The following is a 27,565-nucleotide window of genomic DNA, read 5'->3' on the forward strand; positions in this document are numbered from 1 at the left end:
ATGGAAATCACAAGTTGATCAGGTACTAAGTGTTTATTAATTGCATCTTGTCGTAGCAGGCTGATTTAGCAACAGAACAGGAACGTCAGTTGATGACAGAAAAGGGCTCTGAAGGACTAAACACATTGGTCAAGCCAGTTGTTTGATTTGCATGTGCTGTCATCAAATGACATTCCTGTTCTGTTACTGAGTCAGCCTGATGTGGTTTTTTTTTTAAACAGATGCATGGGTATGCTATATTTTTGAAAGTTTTTCATTCTGTTTTACTGAAGGTGGGGAATTGTGGTATTTGGTGGCATTGATGGCTACTCAAGACTTCCCGTCTACTTGCATGCAGCCAACAACAATAAGGCAGCTACGGTGTTAAAACTTTTTCAAGGAGCTGTAACCGTAAATCTAAAGCATCTCCTGCAGATAGCAGTCATATCACTTATTTAAGTATTTGAGGGCAGAAATTTTACTTCACAACACTTTATTCAGATTATTCATTCACTGGGTATCCTTGGTCTTCAAAGTACATACACAATCATAACCTCAGCGCCTCCGAAGTCAGCTTGAGGAATGGAAACAAAAAAACTTACTGATAAATATTACATAGTAAACTATTTACTGAAGTCTCTATAAATACACGATTACCATAACACCTAATCTAATATTTAGAGATAGAGGGAGAAGAAGACAAATAAAGAAGCTGATAAAAGTCGCCTTTCCTAAGTGAAACCGGTTTTTGAGCACAGGCCTTCTAATCATCGGAGAAATTATATCTTAGATGGGCTTGTACTAATATTTCCCTTTTCTTCTCTGAATTTCCAACCGATAATTCGCTCCAGCATCTAAAATTGTAATTAAATTCTGACACCCAGAAGAAAAAAAAAATGTGGTCACTATTGAACACCCATTTATGGATAAGTAAAGGAAAGTGCCGAGTAATCTGAGAAAGGGTCGACTGGATCAGTTCGACCTATGGCTATTACACCAAAACAAAAAGAGAATAGTATTGTTATTCCATGCTGCTTTAATTAAACTAATGAAGAATGGCAAGGAAACCATTCGATAGGGTCTGTTCAGGAAATCTCTTGTCAAGTTATTTTCCTGTTTTGATTGCAAACAAAGAAACAATAACAGAGATATTCCTAGATTTCGTAAAGCAATTTTTACCTTTGTTGTTATTCTATGTAATATTGTGAGTTTTCTTGCTGTACAGCATTCCCGGTACAGGGTAAAATCTCTCCCAGTTACGATAAGGTCCCATGATCAAAAACCACCTAGCGTCATTAAAACATCCTTTGCAGTAAGCTGTAATGTCAAAGTTGCGTGCCCGGTGATGGCCATTAATGCAAAAGGGATAAATGTTTACAGCGTTCTTAAGATCAGTCCATGGTGATTGAAGTAGTTGATGAAAACATTTGTTTAGAGAATTTGTAACTCGGTTCTGGATTCAAATACCCGCCATTAATTAATGGGTCTGTGAGGCTTGAAAACGCAAATGTTACTCACCGGCTGGAATTACCTGAATTTGAACCCAAAGTAAGCTTAAAAACTTATTTTTTTCACCCTTTCTCACAAAGATGATGTACATAGCATGTTATATGTTAGGGAAAGAACTGTTGAACTTTTTTTCATAAATACCTTGCTAAGGTTACGAGACATGAGTGTGCGGAATTTTATTTTAATTCCAAATTATACCAGGTATGTTTAAACTCATTATATTTGTTTTTACAAGGCTTTCCTATGGCGCTGATCAAGCGACTTTAAGTCCCGTAAAGTGGAATAATTGCCACTTTGGTTGATTCCTTCATTTGTCTGTGCGAGTTGAAATTTTTTCTAGTAGTACGCCTCACAAAGCTATTCTCAGGGAATGACAAATAAAAGTTCGTCATGTCCTTCACTGAGTAAATAAGGTGGTACACAAGGGGCCCACACGAGTTCTCTAACCTTGTTACGATATAATATCCTCCCACTGTAAAAGATAAAACAGAAATGTCTGGATGAACTCTTCGCTAATTTTTCTAAAATTTTTGTGATTTCTTATACAGTGCGATCTAATCGCACTACACCTCTCCTAACCGCCTCCCGGTTAGCTCAATGGATAGAGCGCTGAACTGTTCTGCGGGAGGTCAAGGGTTCAAGCCCTGGCCGGACCAACACCCAAGGTCTTAAAATAATTGAGAAGAATATGCTACCTTTCTATAACATCAAGAAATGGTTAGATATTCTAGTCTTCTCGAATAGGGACGAATAAATGGAGGTCCCGTCTCCTACAGGGCTAAGGGTAGGAAACGTTAATTTCCCACGCACGAGATTACTGTGTGATGGATGTCCTCCCCTGGGGTGGGATGGGTGGGATTTATGGGGTGGACTACTGGCATTGTTCGCATATGTTCCGTTCTAGTCTTACCCTACTGCGGTAATGCAGTGAAAATGGTTACAAAGACAAGAAAGACTGGTTCCTTCTCTTCAACAGTTTACGCAACACATAATATCAAACAATAAATAGTATTAAATGCAAACAAGCTAAAGCAAAAGATTAAATTCAGTTCCATCAGAGAATTTAAAAGTCACCATCTGTAGCTTTGCAGCAAACATTGAAAATACAATAACGATGAGATCAAAGCTATTTCCTATCGTTTGCGCCCTCTTATGTTAGTAGTGAAATAATCCATTTCTCAGATTTCACTTTGTCACATAGCATACTTGAATAGCTAACCTTGTGACCAGACAATCTTTGGTATCATCGAGCACAGCTCCATTAAGAGTAAACAAATCAAAGTGACAGACATGACCCAAAAGTGTTAGACACCTGCTTTAGAGTTGTTAAATGAAATGAGACTGGGCTCAATTAACTTACTGTTTACTTTTCAGCCAATAGCAGTCGGGAGTTTTGTATATTTACCTTTTATGGTACAATTTTGTTGAACAAGAAGTCATACAAGGGATTCAATTGATATCAGGAAAAATTTTTTTTAACAGAATACCGCGACGTTTAAACGTACCCATCGTTCTCAACTTTTACAAAGTTGTTTTGAGATTTTCAAGGCATCTTACTTAAAAAATTAACACAACAGCAGTACAACATTGTATAAATGACAAAATGACAAAAATATTAATGTGAATATCAATGTCTTCGTTACGAAGCCGAGCAGAAATTTGTTTTCTGCACGTTCTGAATGGCATTTTGTGTTCATTCATGGGTGTTTTGATATGTCTCCTAAGTGTTACGTTATTTGAATAACGATATATAAGTGTTAAATAATTGAGTGTTTGTCCTTCGGGTCTATGAAAGCCTCCTCACAGGCAATTAATTTTAACATAAACGAACTTCCAGCATCTCGCTCCACGGACATAGTTGGCTATGGTGTATCTGTGTTGGATCCATCTCGATTCATCTGCTAATCAAGCAAACAGATTGCTATTTCAAAGTCGATAGGTTCCTCAACAGCAAACTTAACGTGGTCGAATCAAGGCTAACCAGTTTTGCTCAAAGTTTTTCTGAAAGTAGCGGTGCTACAGTTGATCAAGTTGTGAAGAAGGCTCGTCGTGAGAACCACACATCCGTGCAGGCGGAAGGGAAACCAACAGCAACTTGATCATAAGTCACAAGTCCTCGAACAAACTGAAAAGTAGTTTTCAGGAGCCACGAGCCAGTTCTTCTCGAAGACCATCCAGTTACCAGATAAGCACTACGATCCCTCCAAGTTCCTCTAATTCTTTAGCAGGTTAGCGCCCAGTGCGTATGGATTTCGGCAACTTTCGCGTTTTAAGTCCCTGTTTGAAGATGAGTATCATATTCATTTCTACTTCGGTTTGGATCTTTAAACGCATCTTTTCTAGCTTTGTTTTTGGCTTCGGGTATATGGCGTTCACCACACAGGTGAAAGTCCAGTATTCTCCGTGATTTGTATTATGTCAGAGCAGAATTTTTACTTTACAACACTTTATTCAGATTATTCATTGACTCAGTGGCCTCCTTGGTCTTTAACGTACATACACAATCATAACCTCAGCGCCTCCGACATTAGCTTGAGAAATGAAAAAATAAAATTTTTATTATAAATAATGCATGGTAAATTATATACTGAAATCTCAATAAATAAACGATTGACATAATATCTGATTAATTTTTTAACAGTTAGAAGAAGAAGAAGAAGAAGAAGACAAATAAAAGTCGATAAAAGTCACTTTCCCCAAGTGAAAACAGTTTTTCAGCACCGGAAGAGTTATATTTTAGATGACTCGAACAATTTTTACATTTTTCCTTTCAATTTCCAACTGCGGTTTTGCCCCAGTATTTAAATATTTTTTTTCATCAATTAATTCTGACACTTAGAAGAAACAAAGGGCGTCCTGATTTATGGAGAAGAAAAGGAAATTGCTGAGTAATCCGAGAAAGAGTCGCCTGGATCAGTTTAACGTAAGGCTATAGCACCAAAAACAAAAAATGGAAATAGTTCTTCAATGTTGTTTTAATTATTCAATGAACAAATGGCGAGGAAACCATGCGAGAGGGTTTTTTTTAGGAAGTCTCTTGTTATTTCTCTGTTTTCATAGCAAACAAACAATAACAATAACAGAGATATTGCAAGAGTTATTAAAGCAATTTTTATCTTGGTTGTTATTCCATGTAATTTTGTGAGTTTTCTTGCTGTACAGAATTCCCGGCATAGGGTGAGATTTCTCATAGTCACAGTAAGTTCCCGTGACAAAAAACCACCCAGTATCACCAGGGAATCCGCTTAAGTAAGCCATAATTTCAAAGTTGCGTGCCCCGAAAGCACTAATGCCAAAGGAATAAATGTTTACCGCGTTCTTAAGATCCGTCCATGGTGATTGAAGTAGATTATTTTGTGAAAACCAGCCAAGGTTAGTTGTCCCTCTGGCATTGAACTTCATAGAAATAACTTCTGCTCCATTCGTGTAAAGCACTACACGAACCTAAAGTCACACAAGAAAATTGTCTGTTATCTATAATTTTATATTAATAGATGCGTATGTGCCTATAAAGAATCGTTAAATTGGAGAATTGGAAAAGTTGTTTATCAAATTCTTGTTGTCTTTCCCAAACATATTTTGAAGAATTCTAACATTTTACCAATTCTTTGTATGTCACATAATATGACTATGTAAACGCGAGGAAGCAAAGTTTTGATAGAGATAGATAGATAGATAGCTTGATTAGGAAGTAAAATCATTGCAGCCCCCGGGCCGGCTGAAATACGACTTACTTTACAATGGGAATAAATTATCTCTTACTCTAAGATAACTACAATAAAAGCCGCAAAGTGTAATCTACAATAAAATACAATAAGAGAAGTATCAAAAACCAAAATACAAATAATTAAGATAGCTACTAATAATTAAAACTGTTCGCCATGACAACTGGAAGTTACTGTATCGCCTTGGTTCTGGCATAATTCTGCCTTGGCTACTACTACCCCTGGTTTTAATCATCCCTTAAAGCATTAAAAGTTCCCGAGGTGAAGTGGAAACCTCAGCCTAATACATCGGTTGCTTCCTAAAAGATTGAACTAAATTTCTTTTTCCAAGTCATTTCTACGGAAGTATGATAATATTGCGTGAGTACTTTGTAAACGAAATTTCATTTAGCCTAACCCTCTGTGATGTAAATATTCTACGGACTTACCTCTTGAGGGTTAAAAGTTTGCCAACTTTGAACGAGACGGTTTTTGTAGTGACCTTGGTAGGTTGCAGTGGTATCTAAAGCAGCGGTAATATTTTCTGATAATGTGTCGGATGAACTCCATAACGCATCACCAGTCAGTGAAGAAGACATTCCTCCAATGTATTTGAATATCATCGTCCAACCTTAAAATAAATTAAAAAACAAAAAAAAAACAAACAAACCAAAAAAAACAGAACAAAACAAAACTCTATGAAATAGTCCAAGGTCGGGAAAATCACCTTTTCCTACTGCAAAACTCTAGAAACAGTTTTTCTAATTGACTGCACTTCTGTCGCTAAAAAAAATAGAAAATGAATAAGACCTGGACCTTCATTTTAAATTTTAAGTCCGAGGGCATTTCTTGACGAGGGAGTAGGCCACCTCTAAAACAACTACTTATTTGGAAACTACTGAGGACGGTTATTCGAGGGTCCCTAAGAGGTCATGGCTTTTACGACTTACATTTTAAGTTTTGGCCAATTTTCGGTTTATTGTGTGGGATGATGGGATTTATTTATTTATTTGTCCACGAGAGTCAAACGCATGTCACGGGGTCTTGTATCGTAAGGGGTACTAGTCTGAAGCAGCCATCTTGGTAGTAAGCGTGGTCTTGAGTAATTTTTTTTTTCAGGTGATCGTTTGGCGAGTTAGCTCTCCTGACACAAGCCAACGCACCCAGATCCGGCTTGTGTTATAACTGCAGCTTGTGCAAGAGCTTTTACGCTCTTAAAAGACAACATTTAACATCTTGAATCTTTGGCACGATTTGCTATTACACTGGAAGGAGTCGTTGCACTCTCGCAAGCCAACAACTATCAGTTTGATCTATTAGTGCGGGTTGCACCACTGAGTCTCTGAAAGAGTTTGAAAGTGTTTGAAACTGTCTGAAGCCTCCTGGAAGTGCCATAAAGTGAAATAAGTTGTATTGTAGTTGCATTCTCCAGGCATATCTCAAAACGACAAAAGTAAGTATGGGAATCTCGATTGTACAATAACGGTCAAGGATTGGCTTTTATGACAATTTCGTAAAAACAAAGGATATGGAGTTTCATGCTTATGATGTTCTATTAAATGATTTTTACTTGTCAGTATTGAAACAAGTTTTTGGATAACACAAAATGTGCAATGATGTGATGTTTTGGTTTTTACAAATGATTTTCTACAATGCTTATATCCCATTGCTTATAGGAGCCTTGTAGTTTAGTGTTACGACTGAAATGTGATTACTATTATTATTATGTTTTCCAAGTAATCTGCAGAATTATTCAGACCTTAACATTTCTTGACTTCCTGAAAGCTTGGCAGACTCTAAATTCTCTTCATAATGGTTCAGATGAGCATTGATATTTAAACTTGGTAAGAGTACATGTGTATTAGGCCTTTATTTGGTAGACTACAACTCCCTTTCAGTTACTTGTTTGGTTTTGGTTAATTCATCACAACACTGATGTACATGAAAAATTGCACTTGATTAGCTGAAAACAGCTAAGTGTCTTTTTCATGTGTCACTAGTGCAAAAGTAACTACTCAAGTACAAATTTAAACCAACTGGTAGGCTCAGCATTGATAGATCACACTAGAAACCAATGAGATTTACATGAAGTAGGTTGTGCTGCTTGATACGCATAGTAGCTGACCAAAATAAACAAAAGTTTGAATTTTATAGGTATATTGATAAAAACTTACAAAATGTATTCCTGAGTACGATTTCAACTGAAGGACAAATTTTGATAGCATGTCAAGTTGACCATTTACATGATGATGTCAAGTTCACCTTTTCATTTCATGTCTCCACATAGCTTGAATTTGGGAAACACACTGGCCTGAAATAAGAATATTAATAATAAGAAAACTTGAAAGGTTCTGGTACTTTAAATCATATGATACCATCGTGCGCTTCCCTGTACATTGAGCTCTGTTGTGTTTAAGTAATGCCTCTGATTACTGTTCCTGAAATCTGTTATGGTAACACTTATCTCTATTGAACTTTCTGTTAAATGAAACCTCCAGGTCAAATTGTGAATCTTATTGGCAAGGTGTCAAGTTCCTATTTATTCCTATTTTTTCCTATTCTATCCTGTCATCAGTCTACGTCACTACAGAGTCACATGAGATGCGCGCGCATGCTGCTGGTCAGTGCTCGCTTGCTGGTTTAGATCTTCACACAATTCTCTTTTTCTGCTTCGTAATCCAAGGAAAATATTCGCAATCCTGCGCTCCTTTGGAATCCTTTCTACAAAATTCCAAGCTTAAGGTATGTGGAAGTCCATGATTGTTTGATTTTTCCTCAAATTTCAGCGAAAACATCAGGATGGGCGATTCAAACAATGCCGCTCCTGAAATGGATGAATCGCACGAGGACACCTCAAGAAGCTCACAGAGCGCCAAGGAGGGCAGCCTTAACAAGGCTATTTTCTCAATTAACGAAAATATGGCTAAGATGGCGGCCATTTTTGAGAACATGTGCAACACTAAAGGGCCACCGGCCAAGAAACGAAAGGCTAGAGGTGAAGACAGCATGTCAGCCTCTGACCGAGAGTCAGAGGAGGAGGCTGGGCCCTCAACCTCTCCTCACATGGATGATTTGAGCTAACCTCCCGGTTAGCTCAAATGGATAGAGCGCTGGACTGTTGTGCGGGAGGTCGAGGGTTCGAGCCCCGGCCGGACCAACACTCAGGGTCTTAAAAATAATTGAGAAGAATTTGCTACCTTTCTATAACATCAAGAAATGGTTAGATATTCTAGTCTTCTCGGATAGGGACGAATAAATGGAGGTCCCGTCTCCTGCAGGGTTGGGTTAGGAGACGTTAATTTCCCACACACGAGATTACTGTGTGATGGATGTCCTCCCCTGGGGTGGGATGGGTGGGATATAGGGCGCACTTAATAAGGAGCCTCGCTCTGTTGTGCGACCCTCACCACACTCTGGTGAAAGTGAGTAAATTAAATTAAATTAAATAATGTTAGCTTGTATGCTAGCGATGAATTGGAGGACGACGATGCTGTCAAAGTGCTCACCGAGCGTAATAAAAACCCTAAAAAGGTCACCGACCAAAAAAGTAGCAAAGGAAAGATGCTCAACTCATTGGCTGATGCCTATGACACTGAAGATGCCACCGGCGATGATTTGGATGAGGATGTGACAACTGTTGTCAAATAGCGATGGGGTAAGAAATTAAATCCCGATAAAATCAAGACAATACTTGAAAAACACAAACGTCCGGCAAATTGTCCTGAACTGAAACAGATAATGGTAAATCAGGAGATATGGGCGCAATTAAATGCCTTCCAGCGGAAAGCTGATTTACAAATTGCCAATCTTCAGCAACTTGTAAATAAGACAGCTATTGTCAATTTACAAACCCTTCAGTGGATTACTGCAAATGCTGATAATACACCAGGGCTTATAAATAATCTGGCCGATACCATTGCAATGTTGGGTCATGTACAGACCCAGATGTCTCAGTTAAGGCGGGAACAAATTAAGCCTGCACTAAGCTACGAGTAGAAGTCAATATGCTCATTTGAAATACCTGCTACTTCACAACAACTCTTTGGGGAAGAATTGTCCAAGCATCTAAAAGATGCAAGGGAAACTAGTAAACTGAGGAAGGTTATAAAACCCAAAAACACTGCAAGCTACCGACCCCAATCGAAATATGCCAGGAAAGACTCTTTTTTAGGGGGAAAGCCCCCTTTCAAAAACTGGGGCAACCAAGGCAACCAAGGCAAACAACAGAGCCAGAGAGCCACCAAGTGGTCAAAAAGTTGAGAGAAATCCAAAACTCGGTAAGTATGTTTACACAAATTTTGCCACTCTTATTGAATTACCTTCACAGCCGATGTACCAATTTTACAGCTGGGCAGGTGAAATTACACTACTCAGCTTGGACAAAACTAACTAGTGACAAGGATATCTTATCTGATATCCTCGGAGTAAGCATCCAATGTGATGACCCTCCAGTGCAACATAAACTACCAACAAACAAGCACAATGAGACTGATACTAAAAACATCAATCTGGAAGTTCAAAAATTGCTTACGAAAAGGGTAATTGAAGAGGCTAGCTATGATCCTGAACAAATAATCTCAACTATCTTTCTAACACCTAAGAAAGATGGGACTCATAGACTTATTTTAAACTTGAAAAAGTTTAATGAGGTTGTTACTAACTATCATTTTAAAATGGATTCTCTTGGCACCATAACAAAATTGATTACCCAAAATTGCTACATGGCATGCATAGACATGAAGGATGCCTATTATTCTATACCAATCAAGCAATCAGACAGAAAGTATTTACGTTTTCACTGGGAAAATAAGACCTACCAGTTTTCCTGTCTGCCAAATGGGTTAGCTTGTGCCCCCTGGAAGTTTACTAAAATACTCAAGCCAGTGGTGGCCCACCTGCATACTAAAGGGCACATATCAGTTGCTCACTTGGATGATGTTTATCTCCAAGCGCAGACATATGATCAATGTATTTTGAATGTCTCAGAGACTATGCTGATTCTTGAGCAGCTTGGCTTCATTGTACACCCTGTGAAATCTCTTTTGATCCCTTCCCAAGAGATAATAGTCCTCGGTTTTCTTATAAACTCAGTGACAATGACTATCAGACTTACCAATGAGAAGGCAAAAAGGATATGCGATGCATGCAAGGATGTTCAGCATGGCAAAATTACCATCAGAGAAGTAGCCAGAGTACTTGGTAAACTAGTATCAAGTTTCCCAGGGGTCATGCATGGTCCTTTATACTACAGACAACTCGAAGCTGACAAAACTGCAGTTCTTAAAAGAAATAAAGGCAATTTTGACTCCTATATGACATTGTCACATGGAGCCCTTCAGGAGCTACAGTGGTGGGTTAGAAATGTTGAAAATTCCTTCAATGTAATTTACCACCCTAAACCTGAGCTCCTTATAACCACAGATCCCTCACTCTTGGGGTGGGGTGCTCATTGTGGGGAGATTTCAACGGGAGGAAACTGGTCTTTCTCTGAATCCCAGAATCATATTAATCAGCTAGAAATGCATGCTATTCTACTGGCTCTGAAAACCTTTGCAAAAGAAAAGAAAAAATCCCATGTCAGAATAATGTGTGATAATACAACAGCAGTCAGTGTGTTAAATCATATGGGTTCTAGCCATTCGCATAGCTGTAATCTGATGGCAAAAGAAATTTGGGAATGGTGCACGGACAGGGGAATCTGGCTGAGTGTTGCCCATATACCAGGAAAGCATAACTTGGTTGCTGATTTTGAATCCAGGAGAAATGAGAGAGTCAGAGTAGATGCTAGACAAAGATGCCTTGTTTCATGCCTTAGAAAAACTAACGTTCATGCCAGACATTGACTTATTCGCTTCTCGCATCAATAATCAGTTTCCAAGTTATGTTTCCTACAAACCAGATCCAACTGCTAGTGCTATAGATGCATTCTCATTGGATTGGTCCGTGCTGAAATTGTATGCATTTCCCCCCTTTAGTGTTATTCCAGCCTGCCTAAGCAAAATGGTATCAGATCAGGCAACAGGAATTGTTGTTCTCCCAGATTGGCCAACTCAGAGTTGGTTTCCCAAAGTTCTGCACATGATGGTCAAGGAGAGAGTGCTGATAAAAGCCAGAAAGGATCTTCTGTTTCTACCGAGCCACCCGTCCGAAGTACATCCCCTGTGGAAAAAACTCAGTCTGATGGTATGTCTATTATCAGGGAAAACCTAAATCACATTGGGCTGTCTTCTAGTGCACAAAAAGTGTTAATGGCATCATGGAGGCCTGGCACTTCTAAACAGTATGATTCCTACCTCAGAAAGTGGTCTTGCTATTGCAAGGATAATGGCATTAACAGATGTCATCCGACCATTACCCAGGCAATCGAATTTTTAGTATCTCTATACTCTTCAGGACTTGGCTATAGTGCTGTAAATTTGGCACGCTCAGCACTCTCAGCGGTGATAATCATGGATGATGGGAGTAAATTTGGGGAACATCCCTTAGTTTGTCGTTGTTTAAAAGGGATTTATGAACTTAGGCCTGCATTGCCTCGCTACAGCGAGATTTGGGAGGTTAATATTGTTTTAAACTACTTCAGGACCATGAAGTTGGCCCAGGATTTATCGTTAAAGGACCTTTAGTTAAATTTGACAATGTTATTACATCTAACAACTGGCCAACGAGGCCAGACGGTTCATTTATTTGACATCAATCATATACAAGCATTTGGGGACATGTATAGGATTACCGTCATGGACAAGCTAAAACAATCAAAGCCAGGAAAGCACCTGGAGCCTATCGAACTTTTAGCCTTTAAAGAGGACAAAAAACTTTGTGTAGTGGAGCATCTGACTGAATACCTTAGCAGGACCAAGCCACTAAGGAAGGAGCATTCCCAGTTGCTCTTAACCTACATCAAGCCTCATGATCCTGTTTCGCGGGACACTGTATCTAGATGGACAAAGGCAGTTATGAAATCAGCAGGAATTGACCTCACTGCCTATTCTGCACACAGTACCAGATTTGCGTCCACTTCGTCTTGTAAAGCTAAGGGACTTGCGATACAAGAAATTTTGAAAGCAGCAGGATGGCTCAACTCTGGAACTTTTGCACGTTTCTATGAGAAGCCAGTCGATAGAGCGGCAAATTTTGGACACACGTTATTGGAGTGAACAATGATACACATCTGTAGCCACTTTTGACAATAAATGCCGTTATTGTTGTTGAACTATGTCTGATTTTGTTGAAAGCTCATGGCACAGGACTTTGAAGTCTCATGTGACTCCGTAGTGACGTAGACTGATGACAGGATAGAATTACAAGATTAAACGAGACTTACCTGTAAGTTGAAGTTTGATTGGGATTCTATCCTGTCATCAGTCCGGAATGAAGGAGTCACATCCCAACCCACCCACCCTTCTCCTTCGTTCCTTATCCTGTGCCATTCACTTTGAAGACTGACCAGCAGCATGCGCGCGCATCTCATGTGACTCCTTCGTTCCGGACTGATAACAGGATAGAATCCCAATCAAACTTCAACTTACAGGTAAGTCTCGTTTAATCTTGTAATTTTTTAGAGTCATTCCTATTTTCTCCTATTTTTTGAGAAAACCTATTTTTCCTATTCTTTTGGTTCATGCTGTACAAAGAGATTTTTGCTAGTCCATAAAGAGGTTTAAGGAATATCCTCGGTTTGAGTAACCCTGCATTTTTACAGTTTTCAGTGTGGGACTCGATTTTCAGAAAAATGTAGTAAGGGGTATAGGCACTAGCCATCCCAGACATCAGTGGTGCCTTTAATCTGAGCACATGGTCTGTTTTTCTTTTCAAAATGGCTTCTATTTAACATGGTTAGCTGCTTCTTCTGTTTTCCCCTCTTTTTTACCTTCAACCCAGGGTCTTAAGAGGTAGGAAAGCTAAGATTGATGCATGTTTACACATTTGTTTCCTTCTGTACTTGTGCCTTGATCACATTTTTCCTGCATATTTTACTTATGGATTGGGAGATACATTATTTTTTTTAACTTTAAATTGATCAATTTCAAGGTGTTGCAAGAGCCATTTATTGTATATTTCAAGCATGCCTGGTGGAAAAACTAAGTTCAGCAATTCTTGGTTGACTGCTGTTGATTCAAACAAACAAAGTCTGAGTACTTGGTGTCGCAAAGGAAAGGATGACTTTCTTGCATACTGTCGACTTTGTGACCGTGAATCTCGCTGTGACAATGCTGGCAAAGCTCAACTTTTTCAGCATGCAAAGAAAAGTAAGCATTTGCAGGCAGTCAAACCAGTTAGTGACAGTTTCCAAACAAAGCTAGTGGCTACCATTTGGTGTAACAATCCAGCAAATAGCAACACAATTACAACGCAAAGTAGGAGTTTATCACTTTTTTTTCCTTTTTTTTCCTATTTTACGTATTCAGACTTCCTATTTTCCCATTTTCCTATTTTCCTGGGCTGATGTGCTGCTTGACACCCTGTATTGGGTTAAAAATAATTCTTAGCAGTGTTAATGTAATATTACTTCAGAGTACTACCCGACATATGATTCATTAAAATATTGCTTGTGTTCTCATTTTGTTATGCACCTATCTTTTTTCCCTAGATTCTTCCATTTGCAACCCCATATCCACCTACCTCAGCTAAATTTCTCTGTGTTCTTTATTTAAATTACAGTCCCAGAAAACCCAAATACAATAATTAAAGTAAACATTTTGCTCTCAACCAACTGAAAATAGAATTGTGTGCCCTAATGTAAAATTGGTCATGCATTCAAACCACATCAAACTCCCAATGGCTTCTAGTGTAGATTTCATCATTCCCAAACGTTTTGGTACTGGTACAAAAAATGCCAAAAATATTCATATAAAATGCTCCCTAGAGTTATTTTCACATCACTTACCTTGGAAAAGACAATCAACCTACAAACTTCAGAACTCAATTCCACTTCGTTACGTAAACAAAATCATGACTGAATCTACTAGGCCACTATGGGAGATGATGCTGACGGTTTTTTAGTTCCTAAAAATTAATCTTCAGGTTACATGTGCAGCCTTTGTTGTTAAAATGAGGCCTCCCTAACAAAGTTTTGCCATTAACCCTCATCTTGAAAATGAACATTTCAGGACTATTGTATGCCAGTTATCTTATTTTATTGTTCAACAGGAACAATATCGAAGACTATCTAACTGTAATCAGATATTAGCTCCTCTGATAGAAGCTCAATAGGACATCAGACACTAGAAAGCAGCTCAATTTCGTAAGCCACACATGTACGCATTGTGGACCAATTTTGGTTAATGATTACGCAATCATGGTTCATGTTTTTTATGACTAACAGCTTCAATTTGTTAATTTTTATCACTAAAGGCCGAATTTGTGGCTTTTTTACGCCTAAAGGTTAACCCCATAGAGATCATCTTATTCAGTTTCACGTACCTCCTCCATCACTTGTTTGATCGCAGTACACTGTGAATTGGTCTGATCCGTGATTAGAAATTTTGTAGTTATTAGATTACTTGCACACGATGCAGTGATCTGCAGGTCTCTCTGCTGTACTAGTCTGATCCCTGTTAATAGGCACTCTTATACATTAACTCGGAAATGAAAAGAGTGGCTTTTGTGGCAATCGAAATGTAAATGTATTTTCATCAATTTCGAATACTATTTACTATTTATTATTTACTCTGTTATAAAACATAGTTTTAATTGATGTTGTAAGAGTTATTAGTTATCGTTAGACAAATGAACCCTCCACGCTTTTGTACTCAGATTAAGGCAGTTGAGCTGGATTATTTTGATTTGGATTATTTAGATATTAATCATTATTGATTACTTAAATCGCATGCGTTCACCTCAGTTACAATCTTAATAATGACCCATTCGCACCACTTAAACTTGTTTAACTTTGGAAAATTGAAAAAGGAGCCTTAAGTAGCAATTCCAGAGTAGATTGAAAAAAAACTTTAAAGTTTCCTTTATTTTCTTTCTGAATGGAAGAGAAGATAAAAGCAATAAGCAACCCCTATAGACAGTGATGATTTTATTAAAACATGTTTATTGAACATGTCCAAACTTTGCAAAGCTCCCTTCCGCCTTGGAATAGACATGTGTACATGTGCGATAGATCATGTTTAACTTAGGGTTAATGTGGGCCAAAGTGATGGGGTTACCCTGGTAGAACATGGTTAACTAAGGGTAGATGGAAGTTAACGTGGACGAACAAGGCTAGATCAGGGTTGTCGTGGTGGAACATGGTTAACTAAGGGTAGATGAGGCTTAATGTCATAGAAGATGGCTACCTTAGGGTAGATGAGGGTTAACGTGGTAAAAAAAGGGTAACCTAAGGTAGATGAGGGTAAACGTGGTAGATGATAGGCGCGTAGAATATAGCTCAATTGGTTAGAGCGCCTGATTGTATTGTGCGGGAGGTCGAGGGTTCGAGCCCCGACCGGACCAATATTCATGGTCTTAATATAATTGAGGAGAATTTGCTACCTTTGTACAACAAGAAATGGATAGATATTCTAGTAATAATAATAATAATAATAATAATAATAATAATGATAATACGTCAGTGGTCAAGAATCTCGAGTCAGGATCCAACTACAAGTTTCTGGGGATTAAAGAATCAGTTATGCAAGACGAGAAGCAAGCACTCACAGAGGCTGCAAAGGTGTATTTCACAAGACTATCCGTGATCTGGACGAGCCCACTATCTGATTTTAACCGCGTCCTTGCCACAAACCAGTTTGCACTTCCAGCACTCACATACCCCTTGTGGACCCAGCATTGGCCACTTGCTGAGTTGCGTGACATCGACAGACAAACAAGAAAGATCATCTGCGAAAATGGAGGGCGTCATCCACTTAGCTCCATAGCGGTGCTATATCTACCTAGGGAGAAAGAAGGACGAGGACTACGAGCCATTGAGCAAGAGTATAAGCTGATCAACATCAAAGCAGCAGTTAAACTCTATGAAAGTCTAGACCCCAAGATGAAATCTGTGCAACAGTTTGAAGAATGGGCTATAGTCAAGGGATTCTCCTCTCTTATCACTGACTCGAAGAAGTTTGCACAAGAACTGGATACAACTCTGAACTTGAATACCACTGAACCATCATGTAGCCCAACAGAAGAACCAGAGATAGCTACAAAAGATATGCACATCAAGAAGCATATAAAGAAAGTTGTAAATGAGAAACTAGTCAAAAAAGTCGAAGATCAACAGTGGCAAGGAAGTCTTTTAAAAGCAAGATGGCAAGATGATCGACTGAGCCTTGAAAATTGTTTTGCATGGCTCAATAAATGGCAATGTGCTCCTACCCACTGTATCGCAGGCATCATGGAACTGTACGAATAGCTCACACTAACAAAGGTCTACATGGCCTACAAGACTGGAATAACGGACAAGAACGATGTCAAATGTAGAATGTGTGGCGAAGGTCCTGAGAGCATGGCACATGTACTTGCTGGATGTCCATCATTAGCTCAGTCCAAGTACTTAGAAAGGCACAATTTTGCTTTGAAAGTGTTCTTCTTTGAGATGCTCAAAGACCTAGAGCTCGCTGATAGTACTCGGCCATGGTTCTCAGATGTGAAGCCCAAACCTCTTTATAAGTCACCTGATGCTGAGGCATACTGGGATGTACCAGTATATGCTGATCATACATATGTACAATCTAATCGTGTGGATGCACGTTTCATCGACCACAAAAACAAGAAGGTACTCATGGTGGAAATGAACTGCCCTTGGATCAACAACAGAGACAAGAAAGACAAAGAAAAGACCAAGAAGTATGGAGCACTTAGACTTGAGCTGACAAAACAACACCCAGGATACAAGATCTCATAAGTAAACGTCATTATAGATGTACTTGGAGGATGGTCTAAAGCTATGGAAACTGAAATGAAGGGCTTCTTTGGTACAAGATACAAAGAAAGCTGTATTAAGTAGCACTCTGAACATTGCAAGAACATTTAAACTGGTTACAGCGTAAGAATTTTAAGGACATTATGATTTGGTTTTTATGAACAGGATTTTATGAACATTTTAAGTTAAGGATATTTTAAGAACCGAACAGTAAATCATGAACATTTAAAAAAAACATCTTAGTATTAAGCCAATTGACACTTTTATCGTTTTATATTGATCATTTATATTTAAGTAGTATTAGATATTATTATAGTTAACAGTCCTGTCATGCATATAGGCTACGAATTTTCGCCCTATCTTGCTTAGCTCACTAGCATCCAAACGTGTATACTGCATAATAATAATAATAATAATGACAATCTTTATACAGGGGGTTCACATCACTGGGGAGTGGTATTCTGTGAGGCCCTGTAAAATAAAAATAAGTAAAATAAAGTTATAGAAATGGAAAACAAATTATAAACATAAAAACTAAGTAATATACAGGGTGTGTGAACTTGATAAAATCAGATCTCAACGCTAACTTAACTAAATACATGATTTTTCACTCTATGCTTAAAAACGAGAAAGGAGTCAACTTCTTTAATAGAAGTGTCTAAGAGATTCCATTCTCCTGCGCGCACATATAAAAGTCTCTGTTTTCTTTAGTTCGTTTTTACACGAGGGAGGCGGAAATCGTTCTTTCTTCTTGTATTATATCTATGGAAGTCAGAAATCCTTAAAATATTAAAAGTACAATCCACAAGGCCGTGAATGTACTTAAAGGTGGCAATGTATCTGAGTACAAGACGCCGTTGGAGCAGTGTTGGCCAGTTCAGAGAATTTAGCGCGTCGGTGGATGAGGCGTGATTCGGCAAATCAAGGATAACTTTTGCAGCTTTATTTTGTAGTATTTACAAATCTTCTATGATAGTGGCGTTATTCTTGTCTCCCCAGATGATGTCGGCATAGTCAAAAAGTGGACTTATTAAGGAATTGTACAATGTAATTCGCGTTTCTAATGGTAACAGATGCTTGACTCGTTTTAGTAAACCGATTCTCTGTTTTAATTTTGGTGATTAATGATTCGATGTGCTCGTGCCATGTCATGTTCTTGTGGATGACTACACCGAGATATTTGATTGAACCCGTATTTTCAAGTTCTCTGTTATCTATTTCAAGCTTGATACCTTGGCAGGTTTGCAATCTGCGATGGCTACCAAACAAAAATTTCGATTTTTTAGTGTTCAGTGTCAGATGGTTACTATCAAACCATTGAGGTAAATTGGCAAGGTCGGCATTTAGATGATATTGAATATCTTGGCAGCGTTTTCCACTTGACTATGTCACAGTGTCGTCTGCATACATAATTACTTGACAGTGTTCTAAGCAGTTCGGAAGATCGTTAATGTAGATAAGGAATAGTAGAGGGCCAAGGATGCTACCTTGAGGTACTCCAACATGAACTTCATAAGGAGGGGACTGGTAGCCTTCAATAGATATTTCTTGGTACCGATTATTGAGGTATGAGACAATATTATTGAGAACCAGCACCAATAGCCTTGAGTTTTTTTTAACAAGAAGCATATGGTCTACGGTATCGAACGCCTTGTAGAGGTCAAGGAAAACTGCTCCCGTAAAACAGCCGTTATCAAGACTCTTATAACGGCTGTTTTACGGGAGCAGTTTTCCTTGACCTCTCCAAGGCGTTCGATACCGTAGACCATATGCTTCTTGTCTAGAGGTGTTGGCCCCTAGTCTTCTCGGATAAGGACGAATCAATCGTCGGCCCCGTCTACTGCTGGGTTAGGGGTAAGAGACGTTAATTTCCCACGCACGAGATTACCGTGTACTGCATGTCCTCCCCTGGGGTGGGATGGGTGGTTGTTGGCCCTGAAAAGCCCTTACAAGGAGTGGCCAATTAACCTATGTGTGTATGTATGTATCATGGGTGACTTAGAGCAGATCAGGGTTAACGTGGAAGAACATGGGTAACTTACGGTAGATGGGGGTAAACGTGGTAGAATATGCGTAACTTATGGTAGATGAGGGTTAACGTGGTAGAACATGGGTAACTTAAGGTAGATGGGAGTAAACATGGTAGAACATGGGTAACTGAGGGTTAACGTAGTAGAACATGAATTACTTTTGGTAGATGGAGGTGAACGTGGTAAAACATGGGTAACTTAGGGTAGATGAGGGTTAACGTGGTAGAACATGAGTAACTTAGGGTAGATGGGGGTAAACGTGGTAAAACATGGGTAACCTAAGGTAGATGAGGGTTAGCGTGGTAAAACATGAGTAACTAAGGGTAGATGAGGGTTAACGTGGTAAAACATGGGTAACTTAGGGTAGATAAGGGTTAACGTGGTAAAACATGGGTAACCTAGGGTAAATGAGAGTTATCGTGGTAGAACATGGGCAACTTAGGGTAGATGGGGTAAACCTGGTAAAACATATAAAGGCTGATAGTTTCGAAAGAAACTGTTTGGGGCTGCGTCGGTGGGAGTAACGAAATAATTTGGATATATCAACAAAGTTGAAATGGTAAATTGGCCACCGTAATGATTACAAAAGCTGACGTTTCGAGCGTTAGCCCTTCGTCGGAGCGAATAGAGGAATTGTGGGTTGTGTGGGCTTTTAAAGGCAGAAAATGGAGCTACGTTATTGGTGGGTGCATGGCAACGAGAAAAACATGAATAAATTAGTGGAATGAAAAGCGTTCATTGATCCCTGTGGGATTTAGACTGCCGGTTTGAAAGATGAGCTTTTGTTCAAGATTTTTACGGCTTTCCGTGCCACCTAAGTGCAAGGAAAGACCGCAACATATGGCAATCTGCGGTCTTTCCTTGCACTTAGGTGGCACGGAAAGCCGTAAAAATCTTGAACAAAAGCTCATCTTTCAAACCGGCAGTCTAAATCCCACAGGGATCAATGAACGCTTTTCATTCCACTAATTTATTCATGTTTTTCTCGTTGCCATGCACCCACCAATAACGTAGCTCCATTTTCTGCCTTTAAAAGCCCACACAACCCACAATTCCTCTATTCGCTCCGACGAAGGGCTAACGCTCGAAACGTCAGCTTTTGTAATCATTACGGTGGCCAATTTACCATTTCAACTTTGTTGATATATCCAAATTATTCTGGTAAAACATAGGTAACTTAGGGTAGATGGGGCTACACGGGGTAGAAAATATGGCTTACATAGGGTACATGAGGGTTAACGTGGTTGAACATGGGTAACTTAGGGTAGATGGTGGTTAACGTGGTAAACACGGGTAACTTAGGGCAGATGGGAGTAAATGTGGTAGAACGTGGGTAACTTAGGGTAGATGGGGGTAAACGTGGTAGAACATGGGTAACGTAGGGTAGATGTGGGTTAACGTGGTAGAGCCTGGGTAATCCAGGATAGATGAGGGTTAACGTGGTAGAACATGGGTAAACTAGAGTAGATGAGGTTTAACGTGGTACAACATGGGTAACTGAGGGTAGATGGTTACGTGATACGAACCTAACATGAACACTTTACCAAGTCATGGTTCGAAACACGCGTCTTTGCAGATCGACCCGTGATCGCCACCATATTGAATTCTCTTGATATATTGTTCAGGAGTGTAATACGATGTCCCGCTGATAATTGTTATCAGGCTCTAAATGTCCCTGATTTCTGGCGATGTTCTACACTCATTCTTATCTATTCAAACAATGTCATCGCGTACATCTGTTTGTAAATCTTTTTGTTCAGAGGAATCAATTTTAACCAACTTGGTACTGTTAAAGGAACAGTTCAATTCTGCAATGTTCCAAGTCTTTACACCTGTTGTAAAATGACAGCACCAGCTTTGGAAAGGATGCCACTCATCGGGACATACTTAAAGAAGACAAATTGCTATGCGTTCGATTAAATTTTTATCTTTTTGTAAAACCCTCATCTAAAGAGAAGAATTAAACTCATTCGACCGCAGGTCCAATAGAAAGTTATCTACACCTAATCGACTCAAAAAGTTAAAAAGCGTCAGGCTCATAGCCATCATGTTTTGAAATCAGGAATCATTGCATCAACGTCGACTTCTGATAATCATAACCTCCATTTTCCCTGGTCATATGGCTTCAACAACCTTAAAAAAAAAAAAAAAAAATAAGTCTTTTTATAGGATTACACAATTACTGGTGAACCAGTAGTTTCCATTGTGGTCCTTGCAAACAAATGAAACAAATAGTCTAAATTGAACATAACATCATTAAGAACCCCAACTGGCCGGAGGCAACCCAGTTGGCTATTTACAAGCGTGGCCAAGATCTGAACTCGGGGCTACCGTGAAACAGATCCAGTGGTCAGGGTGGGACTCGAACCCGGGAGCGGCGGATTACAAGTCCGACACTCTAACCACTCGGCCAACCACTCGGCCACACTGCCTCCACTAGCCCTAAGGTCGAAAAATTGCTATAATTTACTGCAGTGGAAATTTGTTAGTCACATTCTCAACTAATACTTAGCATTTTAGAATTAATTTGTAAACTTTACCTGGTGAACTTGGATCAGGCAATGACACTGTTGACGAGGAAAGCAGCGTTGTCGGAGACGGAAGCGACGACGACGACGGCGATGGCGACAGAGACAGCGGCAACAAAGATGATGACGATGGCGATGATGATGATAACAACTGCGAAGATAGCGACAGAGACGGCGACGATAACGGCGACGACAACGGCAGTGGCGAAGACGTGGACAATGGCAATAATGATGATGGTGATGATGACGATGAGGATGATGATCTCGATGATAAGAAAGAGGACAACAGCAGTAGTGACGACGACGGTAGTGGTGAGGACGAGGATGATGGCGATGATGATGACAACAACGGCGACGACAGTAATGGCGATAGCGACGACGATGGTGATGATAAGGATGATGACAACGAAAACAATGCTAACAACGGGAAAAGCATAGTGCACTATGTTTGAGATCATCAAAATGTTTTATTCATGCTAAGTCAACTTTAATTGAGCAGAGTAGTATACCCTATCTCCTTCGGCAAAATTAAAAAGCGCATCATGACTTCAAAACGCCTAGATAACATCTAAGGAAGTGAGACACATACTGTTCAAAATTATTTCTAAATAGTTTTAAATGTCTAGAAGCAAGTACACGCGCGTAACTTTACATGACTGAGGTCGTTGGACTGCCTCTCTTGACAGTTAAATATCTTAAGCATCCAAATTAAAAATTTCAGTTTCGTAGAATAAAAAGCAAGTTAGCTATGTAATCTTAGCTTTCAGTGTCTGTTTTCTATTCCTCAACGTAAGTACTTAACTTTATAAAAAGTTGCGTTACAATATTTCTTTAAAACAATGTAAGACATTTGAAAAGCTAAAGAGGGCTGGTCAAACACGTTTTGACGTTAGCGTAAAGTCATTCTCAAGTCAAGAAATGTCACATTATTCTGCTAGAATTACTTAAAACAACAATAGGTACTGATTTGAACGTTTAACAAAATAAATAAGTTAAAGCTTAACAAAATGTTTTGTGCGTAATTTACTGCAGTGGAAATTTGTTAGTCACAGTCTCAACTAATACTTAGCATTTTAGAATTAATTTGTAAACTTTACCTGGTGAACTTGGATCAGGCAATGTCATTGTTGACGAGGAAAGCAGCGTTGTTGGAGACAGAAGCAACGACGACGACGACGACGGCGATGGCGATAGCGATGGCGACTGCGACAGCGGCAGCGGCAGCGGCAGCGGCGACAAAGATGATGACGATGGCGATGATGATGATAACAACTGCGAAGATAGCGACAGAGACGGCGACGATAACGGCGACGACAACGGCGGTGGCGAAGACGTGGACAATGGCAATAATGATGATGATGATGATGACGATGAGGATGATGATCTCGATGATAAGAAAGAGGACAACAGCAGTAGTGACGACGACGGTAGTGGTGAGGACGAGGATGATGGCGATGATGATGGCAACAACGGCGACGACAGTAATGGTGATAAAGACGACGATGGTGATGATAAGGATGATGACAACGAAAACAATGCTAACAACGGGAAAAGCATAGTGCACTATGTTTGAGATCATCAAAATGTTTTATTCATGCTAAGTCAACTTTAATTGAGCAGAGTAGTATACCCTATCTCCTTCGGCAAAATTAAAAAGCGCATCATGACTTCAAAACGCTAGATAACATCTAAGGAAGTGAGACACATACTGTTCAAAATTATTTCTAAATAGTTTTAAATGTCTAGAAGCAAGTACACGCGCGTAACTTTACATGACTGAGGTCGTTGGACTGCCTCTCTTGACAGTTAAATATCTTAAGCATCCAAATTAAAAATTTCAGTTTCGTAGAATAAAAAGCAAGTTAGCTATGTAATCTTAGCTTTCAGTGTCTGTTTTCTATTCCTCAACGTAAGTACTTAACTTTATAAAAAGTTGCGATACAATATTTCTTTAAAACAATGTAAGACATTTGAAAAGCTAAAGAGGGCTGGTCAAACACGTTTTGACGTTAGCGTAAAGTCATTCTCAAGTCAAAAAATGTCACATTATTCTGCTAGAATTACTTAAAACAACAATAGGTACTGATTTGAACGTTTAACAAAATAAATAAGTTAAAGCTTAACAAAAAGGTTTGTGCGTATGAGGTCCGCTTGCACATTCAATTTCGGTTCAGTTGAGTTTTTTGATGACGCCAATGGTGATGAGCATTTCAATACTAAACCATAAACTTACGTTGACAATTCTTCAGAATGTTAAAAGGCTTTTATTAATATCACTTCTACCGTATGTTGTACTGAGATGTTTGCCAGTTGCCGAATTCGTAGATATTACAGTAAAGAGCATCAGGTTCAGTCTCAGACCTAAAGTTGTCACAATTTGTCTGCTGTCAGTTTCATTGTTTATTTTGTTATTTGTTTGTATGTTTCCCCGAAAGGTCGCCAAGTCGGAGACAAGTCACTACGGTAGAAAGTGATAGAAAACTCGCTTTTAAACGCACTTAACTATGTGAACAAAAACATATTCCATGATTTTTTTGATGCTGTTTGTTTGCTTGTCATTTATTTTCGATCACTTCGAGTTCGCAAGACTTATTCGTATTATTTTGTAACCTTAACCGCCAAATTATGAAAGGTTGTCGGTTTTCTTTCAAAGAAAGAAGACAAAAAGTATTGTCTTCCTTCCTTTAAATGCTTTTGACTGTTCAGTTATCAGTTATGATTTAATTCTGTAACAGTGGTCTTACGAATGACTAATTCTTGATGTAAATGCCCCTTAAAAACTATTACGTCAGAGAGAGACGTAAGCCATATCAAACTTCACCCCAAGATATACCTTGATCACAATTAGCTCCTTGTTCCAATCCTTCTTGGCAAATACATCGATATCCCTTATCAGTAAACCCAGCTTGACAAATTGAGTTGCTCGGACATGGGCTACTTCCACAATGATTCTGAGAAGTAGTAAAAGAAGATCCATTTCAAAGTTTAGTCGATTTACTCATCATACCCGGAAATCAACATAAGTGCATTCGCAGATTTCACCGAGGGATAATACTAGTTGAACTAGGATCCAATGAAGTAGCATGATGCGACATTTTGGTGCACAGCCAATCAAAGATAAGTGTTTTGACACTTGTACGACAATTAGATTACGTTTTATACCACGTCGTACATAATCCTGTTCTCTAATTGGCTGTGTACCATAGTGCACCTTAGAATTATTTAAGTGCAACTAGTGAATCACCCTATTGAAAATGTGGTGTACTATTAATCATAACCAACCAGTGGGCTCGGTCTGTTGTAAGAAGATAAAATGAAGGGTGGGGAAGGTATTTGTATAACTAAACATTCAAAAAGTAGTAATTCAATTTTCAGAGTGAAAAATGAACGAATTCTATAATACATGTAAATTATTCAAATGCTTTTGAAGTATGCAGAAGCCTGAATAGAGCATGCATGGAGAGTTTATAGACAAACATCTTCTGCTTTGTCTAGAAAATAAGGTAGCATAATTTCTTCAACCAATTAGATGCAAGCCACCAATTGCGTTTTTGCGCTATTTACTTTGATTGACTGCTGAGTTTGCTTTTGGACACTCTATCCCAAAGTACTATCATAGTTAAGTTTTGTCTTACCAATATGTGTCGGTAGATGTAGTCTCCCATTCGTACAAAATCGCTGCTGGAGACTTGCAGGTGGGTGCGATTGCTGAGCTCGCATGTTGGTGTATCACTGTATAATGGGCCATAGTTGTAGGACACACAATTCGGTTCAAGGAAGCAGTGCGACATACACTGTGACTTTCTTCGCACACTGACATTTTTCAGCACATGATTTTTCAGAATCTTATCCTTAGCTTCATGCTCGAACTGAATGATTCGGCAATCGTCGGAGATAGCTATTAAAGAATACATCACCAAGAAGCGCTTATTTAACATAATGACTTTTACATTAATAGAACTCGCTGAGTTGAACCACATGAAGTGCAGTCACAACTGAATTAATGATAAACAAAAATGTAGATTGAGAAGTCAGTTATATTTTTAAGCTAACATATTTGAAGAAAATTGAAAACCAAATTAAAGTACTCGTAAACTGCGTCCTACACTTTCCTTGTCTTCGTTGAAGTTACTCGGATAGGGATAGAGTGCACTGAGGCTTTATTACGAGTTCTACTGCCAAGTAAATAAAGGCTGATAGTTTCTAAAGAAACTGTTAGGGGCTGCGTCGGTGGGGGTAACGAAATAATATGGATATATCAACAAAGTTGAAATGGTAAATTGGCCACCGTAACGATTACAAAAGCTGATGTTTCGAGCGTTAGCCCTTCGTCGGAGCGAATAGAGGAATTGTGGGTTGTGTGTGCTTTTAAAGGCAGAAAATGGAGCTACGTTATTGGTGGGAACATGGCAACGAGAAAAACACGAATAAATTAGTGGAATGAAAAGCGTTCGTTGCTCCCTGTGGGATTTAGACTGCCGGTTTGAATTTTGAGCTTTTGTTCAAGAGTTTTACGGCTTTCCGTGCTACCTTAGTGTAAGGAAAGACCGCAGATTGCCATATGTTGCTTAGAATGGTTAGGTAAATTAAAGTGTCTAGCGACTGGTTTCGATGTGTTCTTGTCATTTGCCAAGTAGATTAGTCGCTAAGCAAGTGGGAAGAGGGCGTTAAACAAACTGAAACATTGAGTAAAAGTAGCCTAAATTCATTATAAAAGCATGAAATCAGCTCCTTTTAAGCAAAATCTGTCTCTGCTTGTGCAGAATAATCCTGTATGGCTTTTGAGGCCTGTTATGTTAATAAAACTCGCTGAGTTTAACCACATGAAGTACAGTCACAACTAAATTAATAATAAAGAAAAATTTAGATTGAGAATCAGAAATATTTTTTTAAGTCAACTTATTTAAAGAAAATCTAAACCAAATTAAAGTACTCGTAAACTGCGTCCTACACTTTCACTGTTTGCATTGAAGTTACTCGGATAGTGATAGAATGCACTGAGGTTTTTATTATGAGTTCTACTGCCAAGTAGATTAGTCGCTAAGCAAGTGGGACAAGGGCATTAAACAAAGTGAAACATTCTGAGTTAAAAGTAGTCCACAGTCATTATAAAGGCCTGTGATAAGCTCTTTCTAAACAAAGTCTAGTCGAGGGGTAAATAAAAACGTCTGTCCTAGTGTAAAATAATCATGTGTGGCTGTTGAGGCCTGTGGAAACCCGTTTAACACTGAATCAATCCTTCTTTGTATTTCTGTTCTTAACTTAAACTACCTTTTAGAAAAGTTACTTTGACAAAAAGAAAATCTGAGAATCTGATTCTTTAATTACTTTGATGACGAGGGAGTCGACTTCTTTCTGCAGACTTAGTTCTCAGAGGTTACAAATGAAAAAAAATTTACTGAATTTTTACGGGACTAGTACTATTGTGAATGTCAAAAAGCCTCCATAATTCGTGAAGGAAAAAACATTGCAAAAAATGAATTAAAGCTTTTACCTGCATAAGCTAATGGTTCCAGGAAAAAGACAACGAGATATATCACCCTAGCCATGCTGTCAGAAGAAAACTTCAGACAAAATGCTAACAGAGCTTAATGGGCACGAAGCCACGTTATATCTTGGACATGTGGAGTTATTCTCACTTATATTTGGTTTGTGAGAACAAACGATAGGAACCACAAAAGCTAACACCTGGTATAATTAAAGAAAACGTGATTTTAAGACAACGGAAAAACGTGATCTGTTTATCACGTTGCCACACTCGGGATACAGCCTGTATATGCAGTTAAAATTTGCATTTCGTATATGATCTGGTTTCCATAAAATCACAAAATCTCTGTTATCAAGCTGCATCCTTAGGAACATAGACCATTTATATGAAAACCCTAATTCTATTTTTTTTACATGTGTTGAATTGTATTTATAATAATGTTACTAAGACAACCCTTAGGTTTCTCCAGTTAC

At 38.8% G+C, this 27,565-nt stretch overlaps 1 protein-coding gene and 2 pseudogenes across 1 annotated transcript; 2 read left to right on the forward strand and 1 right to left on the reverse strand.

Annotated features, from left to right (window-relative positions):
- Positions 1-2,413: 2,413 nt before the first annotated feature.
- Positions 2,414-27,221, reverse strand: LOC148725540 (uncharacterized). Its single transcript, XM_088731510.1, has 9 exons — positions 27,099-27,221; positions 25,240-25,502; positions 24,438-24,555; positions 22,702-23,142; positions 21,617-22,021; positions 14,613-14,672; positions 5,642-5,823; positions 4,801-4,932; positions 2,414-3,765 (listed from the first exon to the last, which is right to left on the reverse strand). The coding sequence occupies exons 1-9, from the start codon at positions 27,151-27,153 to the stop codon at positions 3,718-3,720; spliced, it is 1,704 nt and encodes a 567-aa protein (XP_088587636.1). The 5' UTR covers positions 27,154-27,221; the 3' UTR covers positions 2,414-3,717.
- LOC148725541 (uncharacterized) lies at positions 8,931-12,467 on the forward strand (annotated as a pseudogene).
- On the forward strand, positions 15,757-17,574 carry LOC148725542 (uncharacterized; annotated as a pseudogene).
- Positions 27,222-27,565: the final 344 nt, after the last annotated feature.

Source organism: Stylophora pistillata, chromosome 8 (assembly GCF_964205215.1).
Source record: "Stylophora pistillata chromosome 8, jaStyPist1.2, whole genome shotgun sequence".
In the NCBI taxonomy this organism is placed as follows: domain Eukaryota; kingdom Metazoa; phylum Cnidaria; class Anthozoa; order Scleractinia; family Pocilloporidae; genus Stylophora; species Stylophora pistillata.

What these genes read in the sequence shown, in the direction of transcription:
- LOC148725540 (XM_088731510.1), bottom strand. Translation starts at nt 27,153, where the DNA reads ATGGCTAGGGTGATATATCTCGTTGTCTTTTTCCTGGAACCATTAGCT. An exon ending in AGGAGCTAATTGTGATCAAG is followed by an intron (nt 23,143 to 24,437) that starts GTATATCTTGGG and finishes TCCCGTTGTTAG; the next exon opens with CATTGTTTTCGTTGTCATCA. An exon ending in TCAAACAAGTGATGGAGGAG is followed by an intron (nt 5,824 to 14,612) that starts GTACGTGAAACT and finishes ATTTATTTTAAG; the next exon opens with GTTGGACGATGATATTCAAA.